The sequence below is a fragment of the Micropterus dolomieu genome, linkage group LG23 (assembly GCF_021292245.1).
Source record: "Micropterus dolomieu isolate WLL.071019.BEF.003 ecotype Adirondacks linkage group LG23, ASM2129224v1, whole genome shotgun sequence".
NCBI classification, from domain to species: Eukaryota; Metazoa; Chordata; class Actinopteri; order Centrarchiformes; family Centrarchidae; genus Micropterus; species Micropterus dolomieu.
The window spans coordinates 23,608,178-23,630,004 of record NC_060172.1 but is presented as its reverse complement, the minus strand read 5'-3'; the positions used below and the strand labels follow the sequence as shown (position 1 = coordinate 23,630,004).

The following is a 21,827-nucleotide window of genomic DNA, read 5'->3' as shown; positions in this document are numbered from 1 at the left end:
AATCACAATAGCCTACAAGCATTGCCACAACTCTGGTTTTCTTCCTCTTTTTATTTCAGTCCAGTTCCCAAACTGCAATATTTTGTTTTTTTACACTCAAGACACAGCCATGCACAATTCAAAGTTCAAAAAGTCTATTGCTTCAACCACAATTAAAAATAGTTTATCCAAAACCTCATTTCCCCGTTGCTCATTTGTCCGTTTTCAAAGATGGGGAAAGGCCTGCTGAGGTATGCCAGATGGATCAGCAGTTTTTACAAAGCTAGACAATAATAAGAGTAATAATAATAATGATAATAATAATTTAAAAAGTAACATTTTTTGTCTTTGTTCCATTCTCTTGATACACATTTATAGAGGAATTTTCACACCACGTGTACAGGTTTACACATTCAGAAGATAGGAATGTACAGGAGCAACCACAGAAAAGGGGCACGTCAGCGGTATCTCTTGTCCCGAAAATATGCCTTTTGTGCTCATAGTTCAGACCTGTACATGGGGCAGACGCCAAACGTCCCAGGGCTGGCGAAGCTTCCTGACAGGCCACCCACATCTACCGCACACACACATACAGTACATGTACACTCAGCAGTGGTACTCAGGACAGACTGTGTGGGCCCGCACACAGAGTGCTGCATCCACCGGCTCTCTATCCAGATGAAGGAGTGTCCGATAAAGCCCAAACAGGAGAGCTGGATCCAGGAGTGCAGAGACAGTGTGTGTATTCGTTTTTCTCTTTTTTGATGTCCAGGGTGCAAAACATTTATCGATACATACCATAGAGCAACCTGAATATTGTCATTTTAAGTTACGTAATTTTGAAAAAGGGGGGGTCATATTTACATACATACATACATATCCTAACAATCTTAACCTATTTGAAGATGAGATACAGTGTATAGTTTGTTGTACATGCATGAATTCGGTTGCATCCTCCTGTCTAACATCACTCCTTCATCTTCTGTACATTTGTTGTACAATGGAGGTACATTATGACTAAGCAGCTACCCTGCACCTCAAAGTCAAGGTGGACAACGCGAGTGAGGCATCTTCCAGTGCGGATTGAGGTAGCCCCCCTAACACACACACAAACACACACACTCACACACAGAGGGATGCTACATGGGAAACGCCTGACGAAGCTACCAAATACCGACACAAAGTAGATAACTGTACATGAATGAGTTTAAATGCTAACCAGGTATGGAAGGAATGTTAGCAAACAGTGTGAACCTCTACTACAGTTTCTGCTTTCAGTGCTCATCGGGACACCGTACAATCATAAAATGGCACTCAGTACTTTGCTCAGTGGATAACATTCCCCCTTTTTAATACGCCACACGCCCAAAAACTCACTACAAAACGTATAGATCATACCAAAAAAAAGCCACATAAGACACCATTAAAAGACAAAAGGACACTGAAGCATTAATGAGCAGCATCTTAAATACCAAAAGAGGAGACAGGTGGGTGAAGGGGACAGTGGGTGCCCAGTGCCTCATTAGACATGGATGTTGTATATTCAGTATTTTCACCTGAACAGGTAGGCCAGGTTTTTGTTTGGCATTCAATCCAAACATGTATAGTCACAGTCATATAATGTATTCTGCAATAGATGAAGACTCAGTAATGGAAACAAGTAGAATTATTTTTCAGATTAGAGAATAACTTATTTTATCTGTATTTTACATTTCTGTTTATACTTTAAAGTTTAGATGTCATCAAAAGTTATTTTAAGTCACAAAAGATTAAATGATAGATTCATTACATGATGAGGAAATTATCTTTCTCCCTCTATATCTTGTTGCAGTTTGGATTGAATATATATTTTTAGTTGCATTATTTTTTTGTCAAGGGGCATCTTTCCTGCTTAAGGTTTAAGGTCACAGGGATGCGCGGGGCACTATGGGAAACTGTGTGGCACAAGATCTCCAACTCACTGTAGGTAAGTAATTACATGACTATTTGCCACTGAAAAAGCTTATCTGAAAGGCTGAAATGTTGGTCCACTGTGTGCTGGCAACTTAAAAGGACATCACCTGATTAATTTACAACAAAAAGCCACACATTGAATATATGGATTATCCTGTTTGAGATGCCTGTACACAGTGAATGCTACAGTTTGTGTCCATGAATTTTCAAATGATCTGTCAAATTTGCAAATAAATTGTTTACATTAGTAATGAAGCTGACAGTATTTTATAGTATATTTAAGGAGTGCTCAGTACCAAATGTTGATTTAAATGTGCGACATATCATCTACATGTGTCTCTAACTACATCACAATAAATGACAACCCCAAATATTTTCCTCCTGAAATTGATAAGAAAAATATTATATATTATATATTTTAAATTCAATATTTCTCTGTGTATGGTGCACAGTTGAGTCACATTATTGATGCTGCATTACAGTTCTGGTTAAATTCAATCAATATATTAAATAATGACAACATTGCATTAGTTAATATGCATCAGTTTTAGAGTCAAATCAGCAAATTAATCGCAGATAACCTGAACCCAGTGACTCCATGGCAGAGACTGAGAGAAGTTGGCTCAAATGAAATACAAAACCGGTATCTCTTCACCGATATGAAGCGGATTAATGACGGATATTTAAAGTTGGCATAGGTCATGTGAAATTATACCTGACTTTTCCCCCTGTAGCTGCACCCCTACACACACACACACACACACACACACACACACACAGAGACACACACACACACACACACACACACACACACACACACACACACACACACACACACACATGCACAAAAACACGCCACCTTGAGATGTGACAATCTGCGGAGGAGTAGCAATGTTTCTCCACAGAGCCATAGTCATGCAGGCAAAGGTTGGGTCCAGAGTCCCAGAGTCACTCTCCCACCATCATCTGCTGGTCACTGCAGGTGCAAGCGTGGCCTGATTGTGCTCCATGTAGGGACTAGAGGAAAGAAATCCAAGCCTAAAGCTGGGCAGGGAAGGAATCACAGGCTCTTTCTCCTCTTCACTCCGGATGTTTCTTCTTGAAAGAGAGCACGTTTTCTTTTTGTTTTGCTTTTACCATATTTTCTTGGTTTGGGGAGCGACCGCTGCCAAATGAGACATATGACACAGTTGGTACACATCATACGCACGCACACGCCCACACACGCACACATACTTGTGATGGATTGCTCTACATGTACAGAGTGCTGGAGAAGTAAACGAGGAGGCAAGGTCTTTTCAGCAGCATGGGCCGAGAGGCTGCAAGGCCAGATGTCCGTCCTACATACGAGGCCTCGGGGTCTTTTGTCCTTGTGCTGTCACCTTAAGTCACACAAGCCCCCTCCTTGTGCTGTCATGTCACCCACCACCCATACACCCAAGCCCCTGCCCCGATGAATGCACACATTACAGGCAGGGCTCCAGCCTCGGGTGGGGACAGAGGGCACACACCCTAGCGACTGCTGTTCTTTATGGCTTCCTTTGCAGCTACAATCAGAGGCGTCAGGCTGGATAGAGGCTTCGCCAGCTTGAGGAAGGAATGCTGCAGAGGACACAAAGCATAAAAACATACAGATATGAAGCCAATGAAAGACGTATGCACATTTAGAAATATGAATTATTATTGACATTTAGTGATGATTTGGAGACATCTGCAGAACATGAAGAGAGCAGGAGACAGTGCTGGGAGACCTTGATGAGCACCCTGTTAATTATTAACCAGCAATTACAGCATTTTTCAACAATTACTGTGTATTTAAACACAATTAAATTATTAACATTATGATAAATTGTTGTAGGATAAGGTTTTTGGTTTTATGGACATTTGGCTTCTGCAAGATGGTCCTGAAAAATTCTACTTTGAATACCACACTCTGTACTTTGATCCCCCTCCAAAAATAAAGAAATAAGATGGCATCAGAACTACGAGTGTGCAGTCAACCCTCCTTTCTCTGACATCTTTCTGCAAACCAACATCTAACTAAAGTATTTGTTCACTTCCTTCAGTTCTCCATTTAGTCTTAAGTTATAATACTGCCTGGTTGACACTACATCACTCTTATGGTTGCAACATATTTTTACCTTTAGATGTACAAGATATTAAATACATGTATGTTTATTCAGGATCAAGTCTCTTTACCTGGAGCAGCTCCTTGGCAGAGCCTCTGCGGTCCACATCCATCTCCAGACAGCGGTTAAGGAAGTCTCTGAACACAGATGACAGCCTCTCTGGGTTCTGCAATTCTGGAGTGCCGTTGGTAGCTATCAGGTACAGCGCCTGAATGACGGAAGAGGTCAAACAGATCAGCAAATGAGGCAACCACAGAAAAAGAATACATACATGCATACTGTATGACCAGTAGAAAGCTAACATCGTGAGTCCTGTGTTGAGGCTCCACTTCATGTCTTACCCTGAGTGGATTCTCATTCAGGTAGGGCGGTTCTCCCTCCACCATCTCTATCGCCATGATTCCCAGAGACCAGATATCCACTTTTGGGCCATAAGCCTTCCGAGTCACCACCTCTGGTGCCATCCAGTAGGGCGTTCCCACCATCGTGCTGCGCTTGTTCTGCTCTGGAGTGATCTGGGCACAGAAGCCAAAGTCGGCTGCAGAGGGAGACAGAAGGAGAGGTGCAGTGGTGTGTTTGCATTCTCATCACATACAGCATTGCGTTGTTACTATTCGTTCACCCATATTTAATTTAAGTGGTGTTTCTTTTAACACACTACCATCTCTCTTAACCTGAATTTCAAACACTTCTCTCTCAGAAGCAGTGCTTTTTCCTTTAATTCTACTAATTTTTTAATACTAATCTACTAATTCTAATTTTTGAACAAAGAAGTAAAGACTTACTGAGCTTGACGGATCCATCCATACCCAAGAGGATGTTGTCACTTTTTATATCTCTATGGATCACCTGGTTAGAGTGTAGGAAGTCCAGGGCTTGAAGACACTGAAGAGAGGGAAAAAAGCTAAAAATATATCTGACACTCTCGCATACAAAGACAAGCCTGTACTACACACACATTTGGACAGTCTTCTCCTCTTGACTGGGTGATGAATTAAAACTTTTTGTTTAAATGTAAGCACATGCCCACCTGAATGTAAAGGTTAGATCATCATGGCTACATAAGTAGTGTGTGGTATTGCTGATGTCTAAACTTGGCTCCTTACCTCTCTGCAAACTGCAGCGATCTGGCCCTCGTCCATGCAGGTCTCAGTCACTACATCTGTCAACGAGCCACCGGCCAAATACTCCATCACCACCCATAGCTCATCTCCTACCAAGTAACTAAATAAAACGAGAAAGGAAAAGAAAAATGCAAAGTGTGACATGCATTTCATACTGGGGGTTTCAGTTGTTGCTTTGATAAATCAATAATTAAGGCATGCTGGTTTACACGCATGGAGAAGGAACTTTACAGTTTAAGGTGTACCGTGTGCGTCACGATGCAGAGTCAATTACAGCACACATTAGGCGTTCAAGCATGTGACTGCCGGCTGTAAACACAATAGCACAAAGCCCTTCTCTACATTTTAAAACAGTAGGTGGCAGTAATGCACCCTAAGTTGAATGCTGGCCACCATTAAAAGGCAAAAGGAGGATGAAGAAAAAGATGAAGAAGAACAGGGATCTGAAAAGCAGGCTCAGGAAATCCCTCAATGTCACTATGGTAACAACATGCATTGACTTTGTCCTAGTTCTGACCACAAATCAGTTGCTGTTGGCAAATTAACATCAGGTGCATTCATACTCCTGCGTGAGTTCATTTGTGTTAGAACCTTCAATCATATAACATTAAATGCTAAAATAATTTTACATTTGTTACAAAAGCCATAATAACTGTTATTACATACCTGTCTCTTCATAAAAATGACCATAAACAGGCAAAGTGAAATGTGACCCTGCATGTGAAAACTGACCTGTCCAGGTAGTTGACTATATTGGAGTTTTTGTTTTCCCTCATCACCAAGATCTCATTGATGATGAGCTCTTTCTTGGGCTGCTGCTGTAGGTTCATCTGCTTGATGGCCACCTGAGAAAACAGACAAGGAATTTGTGGCTCAGCGCAAGATCATAAGCCTGATGGCCTAGTAAGGAAAAAATAAATAATACTCGAATGCGAATTTTGTATAATTAGAATCTGACTTACCTCTTGGCCGGTTGCTATGTCGATGGCAGTGTACACAGTGCCAGACGCTCTGGTGAAACCCAAGATCAAAATCACATTAATGTTACACCATTTAAGTGTTTTAAAACCAGTCATAGACACTGATAATCTTAGAAAAATGTCGTTTTGCCTAAAATCCAAAGAATTCACATTTCAATGGCTTTGTTTGGACCAAAATTAACTGATATAATCCTATAACTATAATAACTGAAAACTGTTATTATTGATTATTACTATATTGTCTATACAGTGAAGGTAGCTCTGAAGATTTATTGACAAGTTTCAAGAGACTTATATCAAATACTTCAGAGAAGTCGTCATTTTGTGCTGCCACTACAGAAACAGTATAAATTGTTTCTCAGACAGTTAACAGTCAGACTATAGACACACTGGCGTATTATAACCTGACTTAACTTAACGAGAAAACTGAACTCTGCTGGGATGTAGGGATATAGTTAGATTGAGTGGAAGAGTTAGCAAATTGGCACGGCTACACAGCTTCATTCCTTTGATATTAAAATATCGCTGGCGTGAATTTAGTGGACGACCATAGTGCAACCCACATTGTAAAACAGTCAGCATGCTGATGCCAGAGGCAAGTTATTTTTTGGTTCTTCATAAACAAACTATATGTGCTATAATTTTACCACAGAAACGTGACTGCAATTAAATTACCTTAGCAGTGATGAACACAAACACAGGATGCACAAGAAATGTATGGCTTCCAATAGTTTGTCAAAGGAATGGTATGCAGCCATTCTGTCCTTATTTGGATGTGTAAAGCATGATACTAAAAACCTTCAGCTGTGAATTCAAGCTTCTGGTCTTTTCCTCATTCTCTCTTTCTCTCGCTGTCAGCTACACCTGTGTTCTGTCAGCTATGAATAATGAAGCACAGTCCCTGGTACTAATAAGTTAAAGATAACTCAGGGAGTAAATAGACAGTTATCTATTGTTTAAGACAGGGAGCTTCCTGATCAAATATGGAAATCGTGAGCATGAGCAGATAACAACCACACAGATTTTTTTTATCTGTGCAGACGTATAGTGAACAGGGAGAGTGTCAGAAAAGCAGCAGAAAGACAAGCAGAGAGAGAGAGAGAGAGAGAGAGAGAGAGAGAGAGAGAGATGGCTGAGTTAATCTGGCTCACGGCCATTTCAGGATACAGTTCTCATTTCCTCTCTACTTACTTTTCTCCCAGTCATTCAACCTAACCCTCCCTCTGCCTCTGCCTCACTATAGCGGTCACTACAGCTCCATCTCTCCAGGCAAGACTGACTGCTCCTGAAATTGCTCTATTTCAATAACTCTGACGACTTGGTTTATGATCACAAATGGACTTACCCTTGTCCTATTTTCTCAAAGCGTGTGTACTTCTTTTTGGGATCCCCCACGCTTACAATACTCCCTGAGTCAGAGAGAAAACATATATAATAATTGAGCTTGTGCTGGTGCACAAAGCCATGACGGCCTTCAGACAAGTACACAGTAAACATTACTGCAGAACCTTTTCTGCCTTTCTTTTTCAGACAGACCCTGCCTTGTGCTGCAGCTACTTTAAGTACATCTCTACCTCACGGTGCATGCTGGTAATTTGGAGCGGTTCAAGGAAGGTCACAAACAACAAGTACTTTGTTCAAATGTTTTTACATTAGTGCCCCCTGTTCTTTTGCATAATTCTTCCAAACACACAGAATTGATGCACTTCAAGTAATTTATAGAAAACAGCTGCTGAAAACCAAATAACCAGCATGTCTATTCAATCATCATACAGTGAATTATTCAAGCCACACATATCGACACCCATTTTTGTTATTGGATAATTATGATATTTTCTAGTATCTTTAAAATTTAATTGTTTTTAGGCAAATAAAGATGAAAAATCAAGTGATTAAAGATTCATCCACCTAAATGGTTGCTGGCAGTGTGGAGAAGGCTTTTACAATTCTTTACAAATTAAACAGTGAAAAAAAATGTTTTAGTGGTTTGGTAGTGAAAAATGTCTGGGGACAATCTGTATTTCTAAAACTCTGCCCAGCTCTAAAGAAACATACTGAGTCTCTCCAGAATCTCCTCGTCTGTCATTTTGGACTTCTTCCTCTGGCGGTCAGTGTGGCGATACATTGTGTTGGACGTGTCCTCCGGCTGAACCTGTGACTCTGGTGGAGTCAACACTTCTTTCACAGGGGTGGGAGGCTTTGGGTCCATGACAGAGCGTGTGTAGATCTGTGAGGAGAAGCAAGTCAAAGAAATGCAGAGGGGATTGCATTTGCATTTGATTTCACCAATCGTGCTGTATAAACTCACAGATTTGGTATGCTCAGGCCGAGGTGCAATGACCGGTGGCAGTTCGTCGTCATCCTCCTCCTCCTCCTCCTCTTCCTCCTCTTCCTCTTCTTCCTCATCCTCCTCTTCTGACACAGGTGGAGCGATTGGGGGCTCTGACGATGACGTTTTGGCACCCTGGGGTGTAGAGATTTAAGTGAGTCTGGATGCATGTGCCATGTAGCAGCATGGGATGAAAAGGGTATATGCAGATCTTTAAAACGTTTCAAGAATTGAGCAGAATTGTTATTTTCTTGCCACAGTAAACACCCAGCAAACTCCAAACCAGCCAGCCATATATACAGTTTGAGGTCTGGCCAGTTGAGTTTCAAAAGAGCTTTGTCTAACATAATATAATTTTCAAATTGTATCAATAGCAGATTCAGGTCAGTTCATCAAACATGTTAGGTGACAAAAAAGAGCACATGTAATCAACATACAAATACAGTTAATCTGTTGGGATACATCTGAGGATACAACCAGAAATGAATGGGGTTAAATTGTCTGGAGCAGCGTGTTAATAATAGAGGGAAATATTATGAGTCCAGTGACAGCTAAAGAGACAAGTGTTAAAAGAGTGAGATGCTATTCAGTGCAGTTCAGTGTTTTTAAGTAACAAACAGTTATATATTTTACTGTGCTGTAGGAAACATGCTGCCACATTGCAGTAATGTGCAATGTAGACGGACGTCATCTTGATATGAAAGATACCTTTTAACAAGTATGATTAAAGAGCCTCAGGCAAATGTATTATGCCTAATGCTCAGCTTTTATTCCCCCCCACCATCCAAAACTCGGGTGGCCTTGGATCATCTTCCTCTTTTGGAATGGAAACATGTCATCCATTTCCAGTCTCGTCATGCATAAATGAAGCAGTGCAGCTTAGCTCTAGTGATTAGAGGGAAAGAGGCCGACTGAAGGAAAGTCCCAGTCCTTCATTCAGACATACTGGGCCTGTGATCTGTTCCAAGGAAGACTGGGCCAAGACTGCAGTGCAGAAATGAGTGTCTAGCTAACTGTAAGCAGTGCCATGTGTTTTTTTGTTTTCCAGAGCCATGCGGTAATGTCTACAATGGTGATGAAGTTACAGGCACATTTTTGGCAACGTGGATCAAATTGTAAGGGATGTGAGCTCATACATGCAGTTTGATAGTCATCACAACCCTCTGTGGCATGCGCCCCTGCCCTGCCATTTCAGAGACGGTCCATTTGAAACAAGATGAGAAGAGGTGCTCTTGTGGAAGATAATAAATACATCTGTAACATCAAAAACGAATAGATTCAATCATACCCCCCCCTGAAATTTCAATACAAAGAGGAATGATGCCTCTAAATATTTGTACGCATTTTGCATTAGCCAGTCGGAATAATCAAAGTTAGTAGATCAAATTTTGCTTTAAAGCCAATGCAGAGATACATCATGTGGAAAGTAATATGGAGGAGTTACCTTGTCAAATAATGCGCTGCAGGTTCTAAGGCTGACAGGAGGCCCAGATGACAGCAGTCGGTTCTGAATGTGAAGGTTGAAAATGGGAGGATTTACTCAAAAGAAACCCACACAATGTTTAAGAGTTAGGGGACTTCAGGGGAGGGGGGGAGGGCAGGGGTACGGTACTGAGGGATGGACATTAGGTCCGTAAATTGTCCTCCTTATTTAACACCCAGCATGATAGAGACAAATCATGCCACCTGAGGGCTGTCCTTGCCCAAGCCTTGAACATTTTTTTCTCTCCACTTTGTGATGTTTCTCTTCAGATTTCTTGTGTTCAATGTTATTTTAATCGCCACTTCCACCCATAATGTTCTCATGCCTGATTACAAATTTCCTGATAACTTGTTAAAGGTGCAATCCATTAGACAATCTCAGTTATTGCCCAGCACTGTCATCGTATACACCCATATACAGACAAGCATGTTAAAATGTAGGATTAGCTCTCTTTCAGCCCTGTATTTCTTTGTGTTGCTTTGTGAAGCACCTTTTGGCTAGTGGTTGTCTTAGAAACCTGACATCACTCAGTTAGACATTGACATTTTCCAGTGTCACCTTGCCTTAGCTGGCTTGAAAGCATTGTTAATGAAACCAATGTTGAGGTGTTCGATTTGACATCAAGGTAAACATTAAGAGTGCAGCATTCCACTTGAGGAAGGCTTGCTCTTTGTATTGTTTATGGTTGTTTTAGATACTTGAGCGTAATTGCTGCTCAGACAGGAAAATAGTTTCACTGTTGATAAAAGACAAGGGCCACAGACAGACTCTACAGTGCTGTGATGAAAATGAACTGGCTGCTCTCATTAATCTGAATGAGTAACTGTTGTTTTCTATTATACTATTAAACAGTTTCCATTCAAATCAAAATTATGACCATGTAATGAATAAACATTACAGCATTACAGACAACTTTTCTTGAGTTGTAGCGTCATGTCCTTGCAGTTGTTGTCTTCTAATTTCCAATGTATTTTCTAGATTAAACTGGGGGATGGGGATTAAACTGATGCATTTTGGAAGCTTTTTACCTTAAAGCATGAAAATTACTCACGCACTGTTTTAAGACTAACACTAACAGAGCCATGGGGCTTTTAGGCCTGACTGAACTAACACAAACCTGATCTAACAAATCATACTGAGCTGCTACAGTATATAAACATTAACACTGACTTGATAATTCCAACATTATTAAGTTGTCACAGATACATATTATTTGGGTGCTCCTCTGTTTACTAAAGTACATAACAGTAATGTATTGGCACACTCGGCATGAAATATTTGTCTCTTCTGTGCACCTAACATGCTGGATTTTTTAGAAAGTTGAACAGTAATGTCAGCAACACACAAGAGATGAAATGTCAAGAGCGATGTGAGGTAAAGCTCACACTCTCTGATAAACGCACTGTTAATGCTGTTAACGTAGTTATATGAAGAGCGGTCGAGTTGTCTGTATTTTTGACAGATGAGTCCTGCGGTCAGTCACTCAGGCAACACACTGCTCAAGGAAATGGTCAAGGATATGACTTAACTGATGGCCACACAGGGGAAACTCCTCACATGTTACACCAGGATAGAAAAACCAAGACCAAGTTGTTAATCACTTAAAGCAGCAACAAAATGTAACCTGAAACACTGCCAGTGTATCTAAAGACTGCTTTGCTACTCGGACGTTTTTCGTTGCATCTTCTTTTCTGTAAGTGTTTGTTTCCTGCCAAAACATTTCTTAGGGGAATCTATTGTCTGCTAGAAGCGGACAGTGTGAGCAATATTTAGCCCGGTTGAGTGGACACAGGAAGCAAAGTTTAGGTTTTCTTACCAAGGTCATAGAATCTAAAATTCAATTATGACTTTCTGGTCTGATCAAAGGTTGGATTAGGATGCAACACAGTGTCCCCAGCGCCACTATCCACAGTCGACCTCAAACATGAACGGCTGGCTCAAATGGATGCTCAGAGAGGTTAAATAAAAACCAGAGATCTTACAATACGATCAGTGGATAGTAATCTCTTTTCTTTCATTGAACATGATCACTAAACAGTTCGATTTCTTCTTTAATCCTTAATGACAAGACAAGAAAACAGCAGGATAGACACGGACTGTAGCAAGTGATGAGAAGAGAAAGCAAGTTGCTTAAGGAAAATTACATACCAGTTGTCAAATATATATATAAAAGTTGGTGTTCAAAATAATCTGACAGGGAGCATCAGGTAGCTCATGATGAGTTACTCTTTCTCTCAGAAAAGAGACAGTTTGCTTCTACAGACCAAATATTGGCACATCTCCTGTATTCTGCTTGCCTGAGACAGTGCAGCCCAATCCCAAAGTGAAATCTGTCGCACTGTAGCCAATAGCTGAGTCACCTCTGCAGGCCGTGGACCACTGTGACAGTCCAAGGCTGAGATGCTCTCAAATACCCTCACTGGGCTCGCTCAGCCTTTTAGACACAGTGCCATACCCGCTTGCCCTTCACTGGCAAAGAGCTCTTTCAAGCAATAGCTACATTAAGTGATCCCATTGTAGTTTGCCTGGGGCAGCGAATCCCACTGAACAGACTTGGATTCCACTTCTTCACCCGGCTGAGCGTGTACAGGCCAAGGCATTCAAAGCGTAGATTACTCTGGTCAAAGCCAGGAATGAGGTCAGCACAGCGGGAGTCCCTCTAGATGCAGTTGAGCCTCCAGTGAAGCTTGTCTATGGGTATTTCAAAATCTGGTACTGTAGATTGGAAAAATAAACAATGTGCAGCAGTAGCTCTCCCAGCAGTCACAGTTTCTGTGCAGGAGCTGCAAACTGATTGGCATGTATGCAGAATTCAGGGCATTATGCCGCAAAGTGAGGGCAGTAAGCCTCTAGGGGGGGAGAACGCACACATTTTGCCCATTAGAGGCAGCAGTCTGTGTGAAGTGAATGTGCTGGAAAGTAACACAGTCTATCCCAGAAATTCCCAGACAGAGTTAGTGAGAGTAAAGTGAGAAAGATTTACTGCAGTGTAGATGGAGAGGCATAATTGCTCTGAGGTTCAAGACAATGAAATAAAGCCACATAATGTTGCAACTTACCTCTTAAATTATTACACTGTTATATGTATATAAATCATGAAGAAATATATTTCCCTTCATATATTTAAGAGATTTTCCAAAGCAATGAAACACGGCAGAGACAGTGCAAGATATGCAGCGCAGTACTAAAATTCCTGATAAATCAGACAGCGGCGCAACCTCCAACAAAAAGGGGCATGTTTTAATAGCAGCAACATCATAATTCATTTATAATTGAGCACCAAATAGTGGTTAGGTATTATTAACTGACATGTACTTTGTCAAATTATCATTTTATGGTGTGTTCTGTTAACAAATATTCTCCTAATATTCATCAAATTATTTAGGCTCAGAAAATAACCAACACTAAGCAAAGAAAGTTTAGATATGAAAGAACTCACCAGAGTGTTTGCTGCTATGTACCCATGTGCTGACTTGTCTGAAACAGAAAGGAACATTTAAGTTTTTATACACTGAAACACACTCGTTTGAATTAGACATAAGAACAAATGTGTTTATATATTGGTGGTTTTTATTTTATTTTATCAGAACTTTGGTGATGCTTACCTCCCGAGGTGAAGCTCATGTATTTCTGGTTGTTAACAGTCTCTTTGGAGTCGTAGAACTTTAAAACATCCAACACAGCTTGTGGGTTCTTCTTCTGCTCCAGCTTGGTGATGTTCGAGGTCTGTAGGAGCCGTGCCCACTGCTCTGGGATACCCTGCACAAATAGAGACAGAGGTCAGATGTTAAAAGTTCTAAAGTGAAAAGTTTTGCCTTGAGGGAAGAGAGTCAATCACAGCCAGAAACTGAAAATGTAACTGTAATGTAACTTCTCTTCAGCTTAACATAGACTAATAAGAGTGGGAAACAGCTAGCATAACCTTTACTTGCTGTTTTCAGGTTCTGTATAGGTTAGACAAATCACATATTAATTTGCTTTAAAAGTGCTGCCAGGCAGATTTTTTACCTTTACATGGAGCCATGCTATCTTTTTCTCCATGGTTCTAGTTTTTATGCTAAGCTAAGCTAACTGGCTGCTGGCTGTATCTTTATATTTAACAGATATATATGAGAGTAGTATCAAGCTTCTCATCTAACTCTTAGCAAATAAGTAAATGTATTTTCCAAAATATTATTATTATTATTAAGGCATCTCCACACTTTTTTAGCCAGTGTTTTGCATGTTTTACTCCCTGTTGATGGACATTAAGTCTTTCAAGGGAGTTTAACAATGTTTAATTCATGCCAATTTTGTAAACTTCTGCATTTTTTTATACTTTATGCAATACTCAATCTGCTGTGTGGAAGCAGTGGTGTTAAGAGCTCAGAAAATGAGGTAGTTGGTTAGCTGGGTTTAAAACTCTCTTAATGGGGCTCTATGTGTCACAGGCACACAGCTTACACAGCTACAAGTCATTGACTGAGTGCTGTACATCTGGAAATCAAATAGACCAAAACACCTGTATCCCTGAGTGTAAACAGGTTTTAAAGGGGAATGATGAAAACGCTTGGATTGCTCATCCATTATTTTATTTGGGGGAAAAAAGGTCTAATCAAAAATGACTAGACAGGAAATGTGTTTTATAGATTAGTCCTGGTAGTGTGAAACCTAGTGTTGTACTCGAGACCGGTCTTGGTCTCGAGACCAGTCTTATGACCACTTTTTGATGGTCTTGGTCTTGTCTCGGACTCAACCGCATTTGTACTCTGTCTTGTCTCAGTCTCGGACACTGGGGACTGGGGATTTTATTTCAAGACCAGTCAAGACCATAACTTTGGGAATATAAATAAATTACTTTTGCATTGTCTGATTTATTTGTTAACAACCTAACTTTGACTGGATGTAAAACATATTGCTTTAAATGTAACCAATAACCCTAATTAATAATGTGTTGTTACCGTTAATGACTGTCACCACTCCCCGCGATGATAAGCTTGGAAAAGAGTGTCGAATAAAGATGCTTACGTTGATTTCAGCTCTTAGTGTTTTCTGTGGGTATTTTAATGAGAATGTGGATCTTTCAGATCAGATTTGAGAAGTACCTATGATCTCATTCCACATTTTATTGTGTGTCATGTAATGTGGGGAACTGGTCTTGGTCTCGCGCTCCCTCGGTCTTGGTCTCAACCTGGTCTCAGCCCCTAAAAGTCTCGATAAACTCTGGTCTTGGTCTTAACTTGGTCTCGGTTTGGGCAGTCTTGACTACAACACTAGTGAAACCATGACGAGAGAGCTGAACATTAAAAGCTTTATGAGATTTATTTTAGGGCTACTGTATTAAACCACTCACTAGATCATGTCAAACACACATGGTAGCCTATTATATATCTAGGCTTGTGTAAGAATAAACGGTAAACTGAAACCGCAACTGAAATGTAATTTACGAGGAAACGCTCAAGGATTCCAGAGCAGGTTTCACTTGACCTGGAGATAGAGTCATTGTCATTCAAGTCACTTGTGTTACCACCTTTATGTGGAGGAAAACATATCATTAATTGACTCACTTCAGGGAATTGTGACTTTAGAAATGCATGCCTGAGACTCTGCTTTCAGATGGGATTTAAGAAGCACATCAGTCCCTGTTTATATGCCTGGTTGTCAGGTGAAATAGATACTCACTGTGAATTCTCCTGTTACAGCATCAAAGCCAACATGAATGGTGTGTTCAAAGTCTGAAGGTAGGGATATCTCAGGACGTTCCTTCTCCTTCTTCTTGTTTGCTACAGGAGATGAATAAAAAAACTAATTACAGGCTGACTTCTTGTATTTTTATACACAGGAAACTAGTATATTACATGCAACAATGTGGGGCTGAGCTCCAGGGTGACGTGGAGAGGAATACTCACTCTTGTCTCCCCCGGGGAAGATGGAGCGCAGGCGGACTTTCTTGTTTTTCTCTTCAGGAGCCATTGGAAGCGGTTTAGAGGCGTGATTCAATGATGAAGAGTCTCGGGAACTACTGTTCATTCTCAAGGGGGGGGCTGGTGGTTTCTCTTCAATATCAACACTATCAGACATCTTTAGCACTCACAATGTCCTATGAGGGAGAGAGAGAAATACAGAAAAGTTCATAAGTTAAAAAGTCTGACTATAGACCAGTAGGGACTCACTGAGGAAGGTTTCAAAATCTCTCTGCTTGCACCAAAAATAACAACCTTGATATTTAATTTGTACTCCTCAGTAAGTGTACAAAATTCAATTATATCTAGACACTACCTTGAAAAATACAAATTTGTTTTGATTGACTTTTTAATGTGTTATAGAGACAGGTTGTAAGATGCTGTGTGCACCAGAGTACATATATCACACAGTTTCCTCTCTTTGGTGAAACTCATATTCTATAACTATAAGATGTCAGAAAATAATGTGAAACTGCCCATCGAATTACCCATAGCTCGATATAATGTTTTCAGAGCCCTTCTTTTGCCCAGCTAACAGCCCAAATTCCGAAGATATTAAATCTAATCTAATATAATACAGAGAACAAGAGCTAAAATTCACATTTGAAAAATTGGGACCAGTGACTTTGGCTTTTTGGCCTATTTTTCGCATTGTAACATGAAGAATTATGTTAAGGCTGCAGGTTTGAAAGATTCTCATGAAATCGTGTATATTTACAATTCTCTGCCGACACATCTGATACCTTGCAGAGAAGATTTATATATAATTTATTATTTAGAAGACACAGATCCTGAAATTGTGATGTAAAAAAAATTCTAAAATCATGATTCGTCTTGCTATTTGAATGGAGGCCGTTTGGACCCGAGGTGGAGTCTGACGTCCAGTGGGTGTGTTCAGCTGTGAAAATGGTAACCGGGAGTTGATTCTAAGAGAAACTGGCAAGAGTAAATGTTCCCATCACTCATCCTCTCATCTTCCATCTACCTACTTCCCACCACCGTCTTAAACTCCTTCACTGCCTCACCCTGAGGCCAAGCCCATCATGTGATGTGCAGCACAACCGTCCCAGAAAGCGTGCCATTCAGGCTGCCCCCTTAGTGTAGACCTACATTAGCAAACAAAGACCCCTCCTCGGCTCTTACACAGCACTCACTGTCTCTGACAAATTACACATGTGCCTTCACAGTGGCCTTTACAATTTTATGTAACCATCTCCTGCACAACTAAATGCAGTTAGTTACACCCTATTGTTAACTTCCCAAAAGAACTGGCTTTGAATAAAGTGGAAAAATTTTGCATATATGTTAATAAGTCATGTTTTAACCAGATATGTATACAGTAACATCGTTATTAAACACGACCTCTTTACTTTCCCTGCTGCTGCCCAAGATCTTGAAAAAGATACTTCTTTTCTTGTGAAAAACTTCTTTTGCAACTCTTCAGTGACTCTTTGACTGTTATGAAGATTTTGATTTATTTATGTCTGACAAAAACGGATTAGCGCACCCTAAAACAAAGCAGCATAATTATTTATTAACTGATGGGTATTTAATTACAGTCATCTGCCTTGATACAAGTTGTCAGAGCAATTTAACATAGATTCACCTAATTTCTTCACTGCCTACTGGATAATACAGGTTTATGTACACACTTAACTTGATTAAGACAGCGTATATCAGTCTCACCTCCATAACAGTGGAAAGGTTTTCTCATCTAGTCTAACATTTTTTTTCCTTTGGATAACTTATAGTTAGGGCTGGCTCAGGTAGTCCTGAACCATCCCTTAGTTATGCTGCTATAGGCCTAGACTGCCGGGGGATTTCCCATGATGCACTGAGCTCCTCTCTTCTCTACTTTCTCTCCCTCTGTATGCAACCTCATCCCATTATTGCATGTTACTAACTCAACTTCTCCCCTTCCGGTAGTCTTGTGCTTTCTCGTCCCTCTCCTCTCTCCTCCTATCACTTCCTGCAGGTGTTTCTGGCTCTGGAGCTGTGGAGTCTGGATCTGTGGTTGCGGGTCACCTGCTGCCCCCGTGTTCCTGCTTGACATCCTTTGCTTCAATTGTTATTACTTGTCCCATTGTTATTATTATTATTATTATTATTATCATCATTATCATTAACATTACTAAAATTATCTGGACCTTTATTAATTTTCAGCCTGTACCACTATTACTTTTACTATCTGTATTTCTGTGTGTACATTGTGTTGGCTCTCTCACTCTTTCTCCCTCTACCGTAACCAGTCGAGGCAGATGGCCACCCACTATGAGCCATGGTTCTGCTCGAGGTTGCAAACCATGAGCATGCTTGCTCATATAATCAAATAATATGTGAATTGCCGCTATATAAATAAAATTTAGCTGAACTGATTTGAATTCTTAGTCTTGTTATTATCCAAACTCGTGCATGTGTCATGAGTTTTGAAAGTTATTAGTCTGGCATAACTAAAAGTATCATGATGTATTTCTGCATAAATATCCCCTTAATGCCGACTCACAAATTCACATCAAACCACTTCCATTCAAACTGCAGCGGAGATAGCGTATGTATTCCCCCAATGCCAGTTTGTGCATATTCGATACGCACCTAGGAACCTTTTGCAAGCACTAATTTATGCCTGTTGTCGCTAATTTGCATCATACCTAAATTTATGTCTATTCTATGTGCTATAGACAAATTAATACTCTCCACTTAATTTAACATCAGCTTAAGAGCAAAAACACAATTTTTTAAAAATATAATTCTAAATATAATTGACTGTAATTTTGTCTATTGCAGCTTTACTGTAACATAAACCTTGAAAGAAGTGAAGGTTGAGTTAAGCTAAATGTTATCGACACATTATCCACATACACGTCCTTGTAGCACATCTCTGTTTCAGTCCAAAGCAGAGACTGAGGTGCATGTTCCTGATGAAGTTGTGGACAGATGGTGGGTGTCATTTGCTGTGTTCATTTGACACCACAAACAGGCCAGCTACATCTGGCCTGGCACTGATCGTCGAGCAACAGCAGCTGTGTTGCCGTGTAACCTGTCAGTCAGCAGCAGTGCAGCAACATAAGAGCATCGTTTATCCTCACAGTGTCTTTTAAAAGTCCCACTGAGTAAATAGAGACATAAACCTTGCTGTAAGTGGGAGGTCAAGACAGGGCTGGGATGTTACTTAAATTGGATGCGTTTTATGTTAACTGAGGGGGGCAAACATACTTATTTGAGTGATTTGGGAAATGCTTTACATGATTTAGGGCCCACAGTGGCTTTGAATGTTTAGCCTAGTGATCCTTCAAGGGGTCAGAAGATAAATGTATTTTGAGATGATGATTTCCCAGGAAGGTAATAATAAAAAACTATCTATTCCGCTGCACAAAGTTATGTTTAGTTTTGTGACTTTTCTCATATTTTTGCCTCTAAACATGATTCAAATAAAATATTCTTTGATTGAACTGCTTACAACCTTTAATTTACAGAATTTATATACATACAATTTATGATGAGGGGTCACAAGAAGATATCGCTTTACATTAAGGGGTCACTAGCTATTACAGGTTGGATTGTGCATTTACAACTAACCATGTACGCTATTGAGTTTTTAATGCATTCAAGCATTTTCATGAATATGTTTTTACTCAAGACAATGAGATCCAATAAAATTAATGTAGCATACAAGTGGAACAAAGGTATGTCTTCTCTTGATAGCACACCCACACAGAGAAGTATCTAATCTTTATCTTCCCGGTCACAGGATTAGCCGGGTCATTATGTGCGAATTAAAGTGTATGTAAAGCTATTTGCAACTGTTTCGGTGTATAAGATGGATACAGATAACAGATCATTTAATTTGTTGAACAGATACAGATCGTGGTGTACTTACTCATTCCTAGTATTCTGCATAGAAATGAACTTGCCCTTCCTTAACATTAATTCAGAAGATTGAAGAAATCACATTCACAATCTGGGAATTCCAATCCAAATGCATGATCTTTAAAAGGAGACTGACATTAAATACAAACAATTCATGAAATAAACAGGGAGAAATTCGCTTTGATGGATCATCAACATCAATTCTTTAAGAGATTTAATGTTTAAAATATATTCTTTGCAGGATGAAGAAAACAACATTATGCCAAATAATTGCTGGAACGTACTTGTCACTTTGATTTAGACATGCTTAATTACATACCTTCCCTGATGAGCATATGGCACATAACAGCCTAAAATTTGCCTCTCCTCAGCACAGTGCTACATATGATGATGGAGACTTGAAGTCTATCCATTATTACTGTTTCTGTGAAAAAGCTATGAAAGATCCTCCATTGATCTTTAATAACTGTCTTAATAAAAACAGTCAGTAACGCATAATAAAATGTATAATTAGTAAGTACACTAATGCAAATGTTGCCTTGTTAGATTGGCAAGTGCATGCATTTGATTTAGAAATATTACAGTAATGTCCTCCGTCCTATACCTCCGATATCTGTTCACTGTGAAATACAATAATAAAAACATATTACCTGTGCAGGAGGAAGAGGGCCAATACAGATCACTTTTGAATCCAATGACAGGCATTAATACTTTTATAGAAATAGCCAGTCATCTCGCTGATGGTCTCATTTTTTTATATAGGTCATATAGAGGTGTCAGTATTAAACTGAGAATGTTTCACAACCAGTTAAAAACTCCTTGTAGTACATGTAAAAGGTCCTGTTAACACATGGTTGTAGCCATGTTTAAGTTAGTAAGTTAAGTTTAAATACCTGTTTTCTGAGTAACCCTCAAGTAAAGAACTCTGCCACCCTGCGAACACTGGAAAAGAATAGCAATATGTGTACTTCTCAGTATTTGATTTGCCCAAATTGATTTGCCATTTACAGGTGACATTTTAAACACTCAACAAACAACAAGGACACCACATAGACAATACTGAACTGAGGGTTTAATGGACAGGCAAACGATCAGGGAGGGTGTGCACAGGTGAGACTCATGAGGAACTAATTAGGCACGCAGACAGACACAGTGAAACAGGGCAGAGTGAAACAGGAAGGCCTTGAAACCACACAGACCATGAAACCAAAACGGAATCAACCACAATAAAGAATAAACCAAAAACACAAGCAGACAGATCCATTGGCAAAAGTACAAAAAACAGGTAGAGGTTAGAAACTGAATATTGAATCAACAAGACTAAAATAAACTAACAGAAGAACAAAGCTAGACGAGAACACCAGACACTGGTGATAACAAAATAAAACAGGAAGTAAAGTATGCGATAATACTCAAGGATGGACAAGACATAAATAACTAAGCACCTTGAAACATAGTACTGCCTGTGTAGTAACGTGACTCCAACCCGTCCAGTCCTGCTCAGTCTGAAGCTCAGGGAGATAATATAATAATAATAATAATAATCTTTATTGTTATTTTTCAAAAACAAGTTACAAAGTGCTTTAACAAGTGTAAAGACAATAATACCCAAAAGACAATAATACAAAAACAATACAAGATAAAAGCATGAAAACATTGAAAAGACTAAAATACACGTTTAAGATAAATATAAAATAAGTAAAATACAATAAAATAAAAGGGATAAAATAAAGTCAAATAAGATCGGGAAAGGCTCTCCTATAAAAGTATGTTTTAAGAAGGGACTTAAAAGAGTTCACTGACTCAGCCGACCTGATTTCCTCGGGCAGGCTGTTCCAGAGCCTCGGGGCCCTGACAGCAAACGCTCTGTCCCCTTTAGTTTTCAGTCGAGACTCTGGAACAGACAACAGACCTCTGCCCGAGGATCTCAAGGTACGTGCTGGTGCGTATGGGACTAAAAGGTCAGAAATATAACAAGGTGAGAGGCCATGAAGAGCTTTAAAAGTGATCAATAAAATTTTAAAGTCAATTCTAAAACACA

General features: G+C 39.8%; 1 protein-coding gene across 3 annotated transcripts in view; it reads right to left on the bottom strand.

The window, feature by feature from the left end:
- Positions 1–31: 31 nt before the first annotated feature.
- Positions 32–21,827, bottom strand: part of LOC123962806 (serine/threonine-protein kinase PAK 3) — a 46,956-nt gene continuing 25,160 nt past the window's right edge. For 2 of the 3 annotated variants that reach the window (XM_046039166.1, XM_046039167.1), the window contains 15 exons: positions 15,866–16,056; positions 15,639–15,739; positions 13,583–13,736; positions 13,417–13,454; positions 9,939–10,001; positions 8,474–8,629; positions 8,221–8,392; positions 7,511–7,574; positions 6,148–6,196; positions 5,918–6,030; positions 5,168–5,285; positions 4,847–4,946; positions 4,403–4,599; positions 4,132–4,269; positions 32–3,534 (listed from right to left, as the gene is read on the bottom strand). In XM_046039166.1, coding sequence (XP_045895122.1) covers positions 3,445–3,534; positions 4,132–4,269; positions 4,403–4,599; positions 4,847–4,946; positions 5,168–5,285; positions 5,918–6,030; positions 6,148–6,196; positions 7,511–7,574; positions 8,221–8,392; positions 8,474–8,629; positions 9,939–10,001; positions 13,417–13,454; positions 13,583–13,736; positions 15,639–15,739; positions 15,866–16,037 — 1,725 coding nt within the window. In that variant the 5' untranslated portion in view covers positions 16,038–16,056 and the 3' untranslated portion in view covers positions 32–3,444. The remainder of the gene's footprint in view (positions 3,535–4,131; positions 4,270–4,402; positions 4,600–4,846; positions 4,947–5,167; positions 5,286–5,917; positions 6,031–6,147; positions 6,197–7,510; positions 7,575–8,220; positions 8,393–8,473; positions 8,630–9,938; positions 10,002–13,416; positions 13,455–13,582; positions 13,737–15,638; positions 15,740–15,865; positions 16,057–21,827) is intronic. The other variant, XM_046039168.1, reaches the window with a different exon arrangement.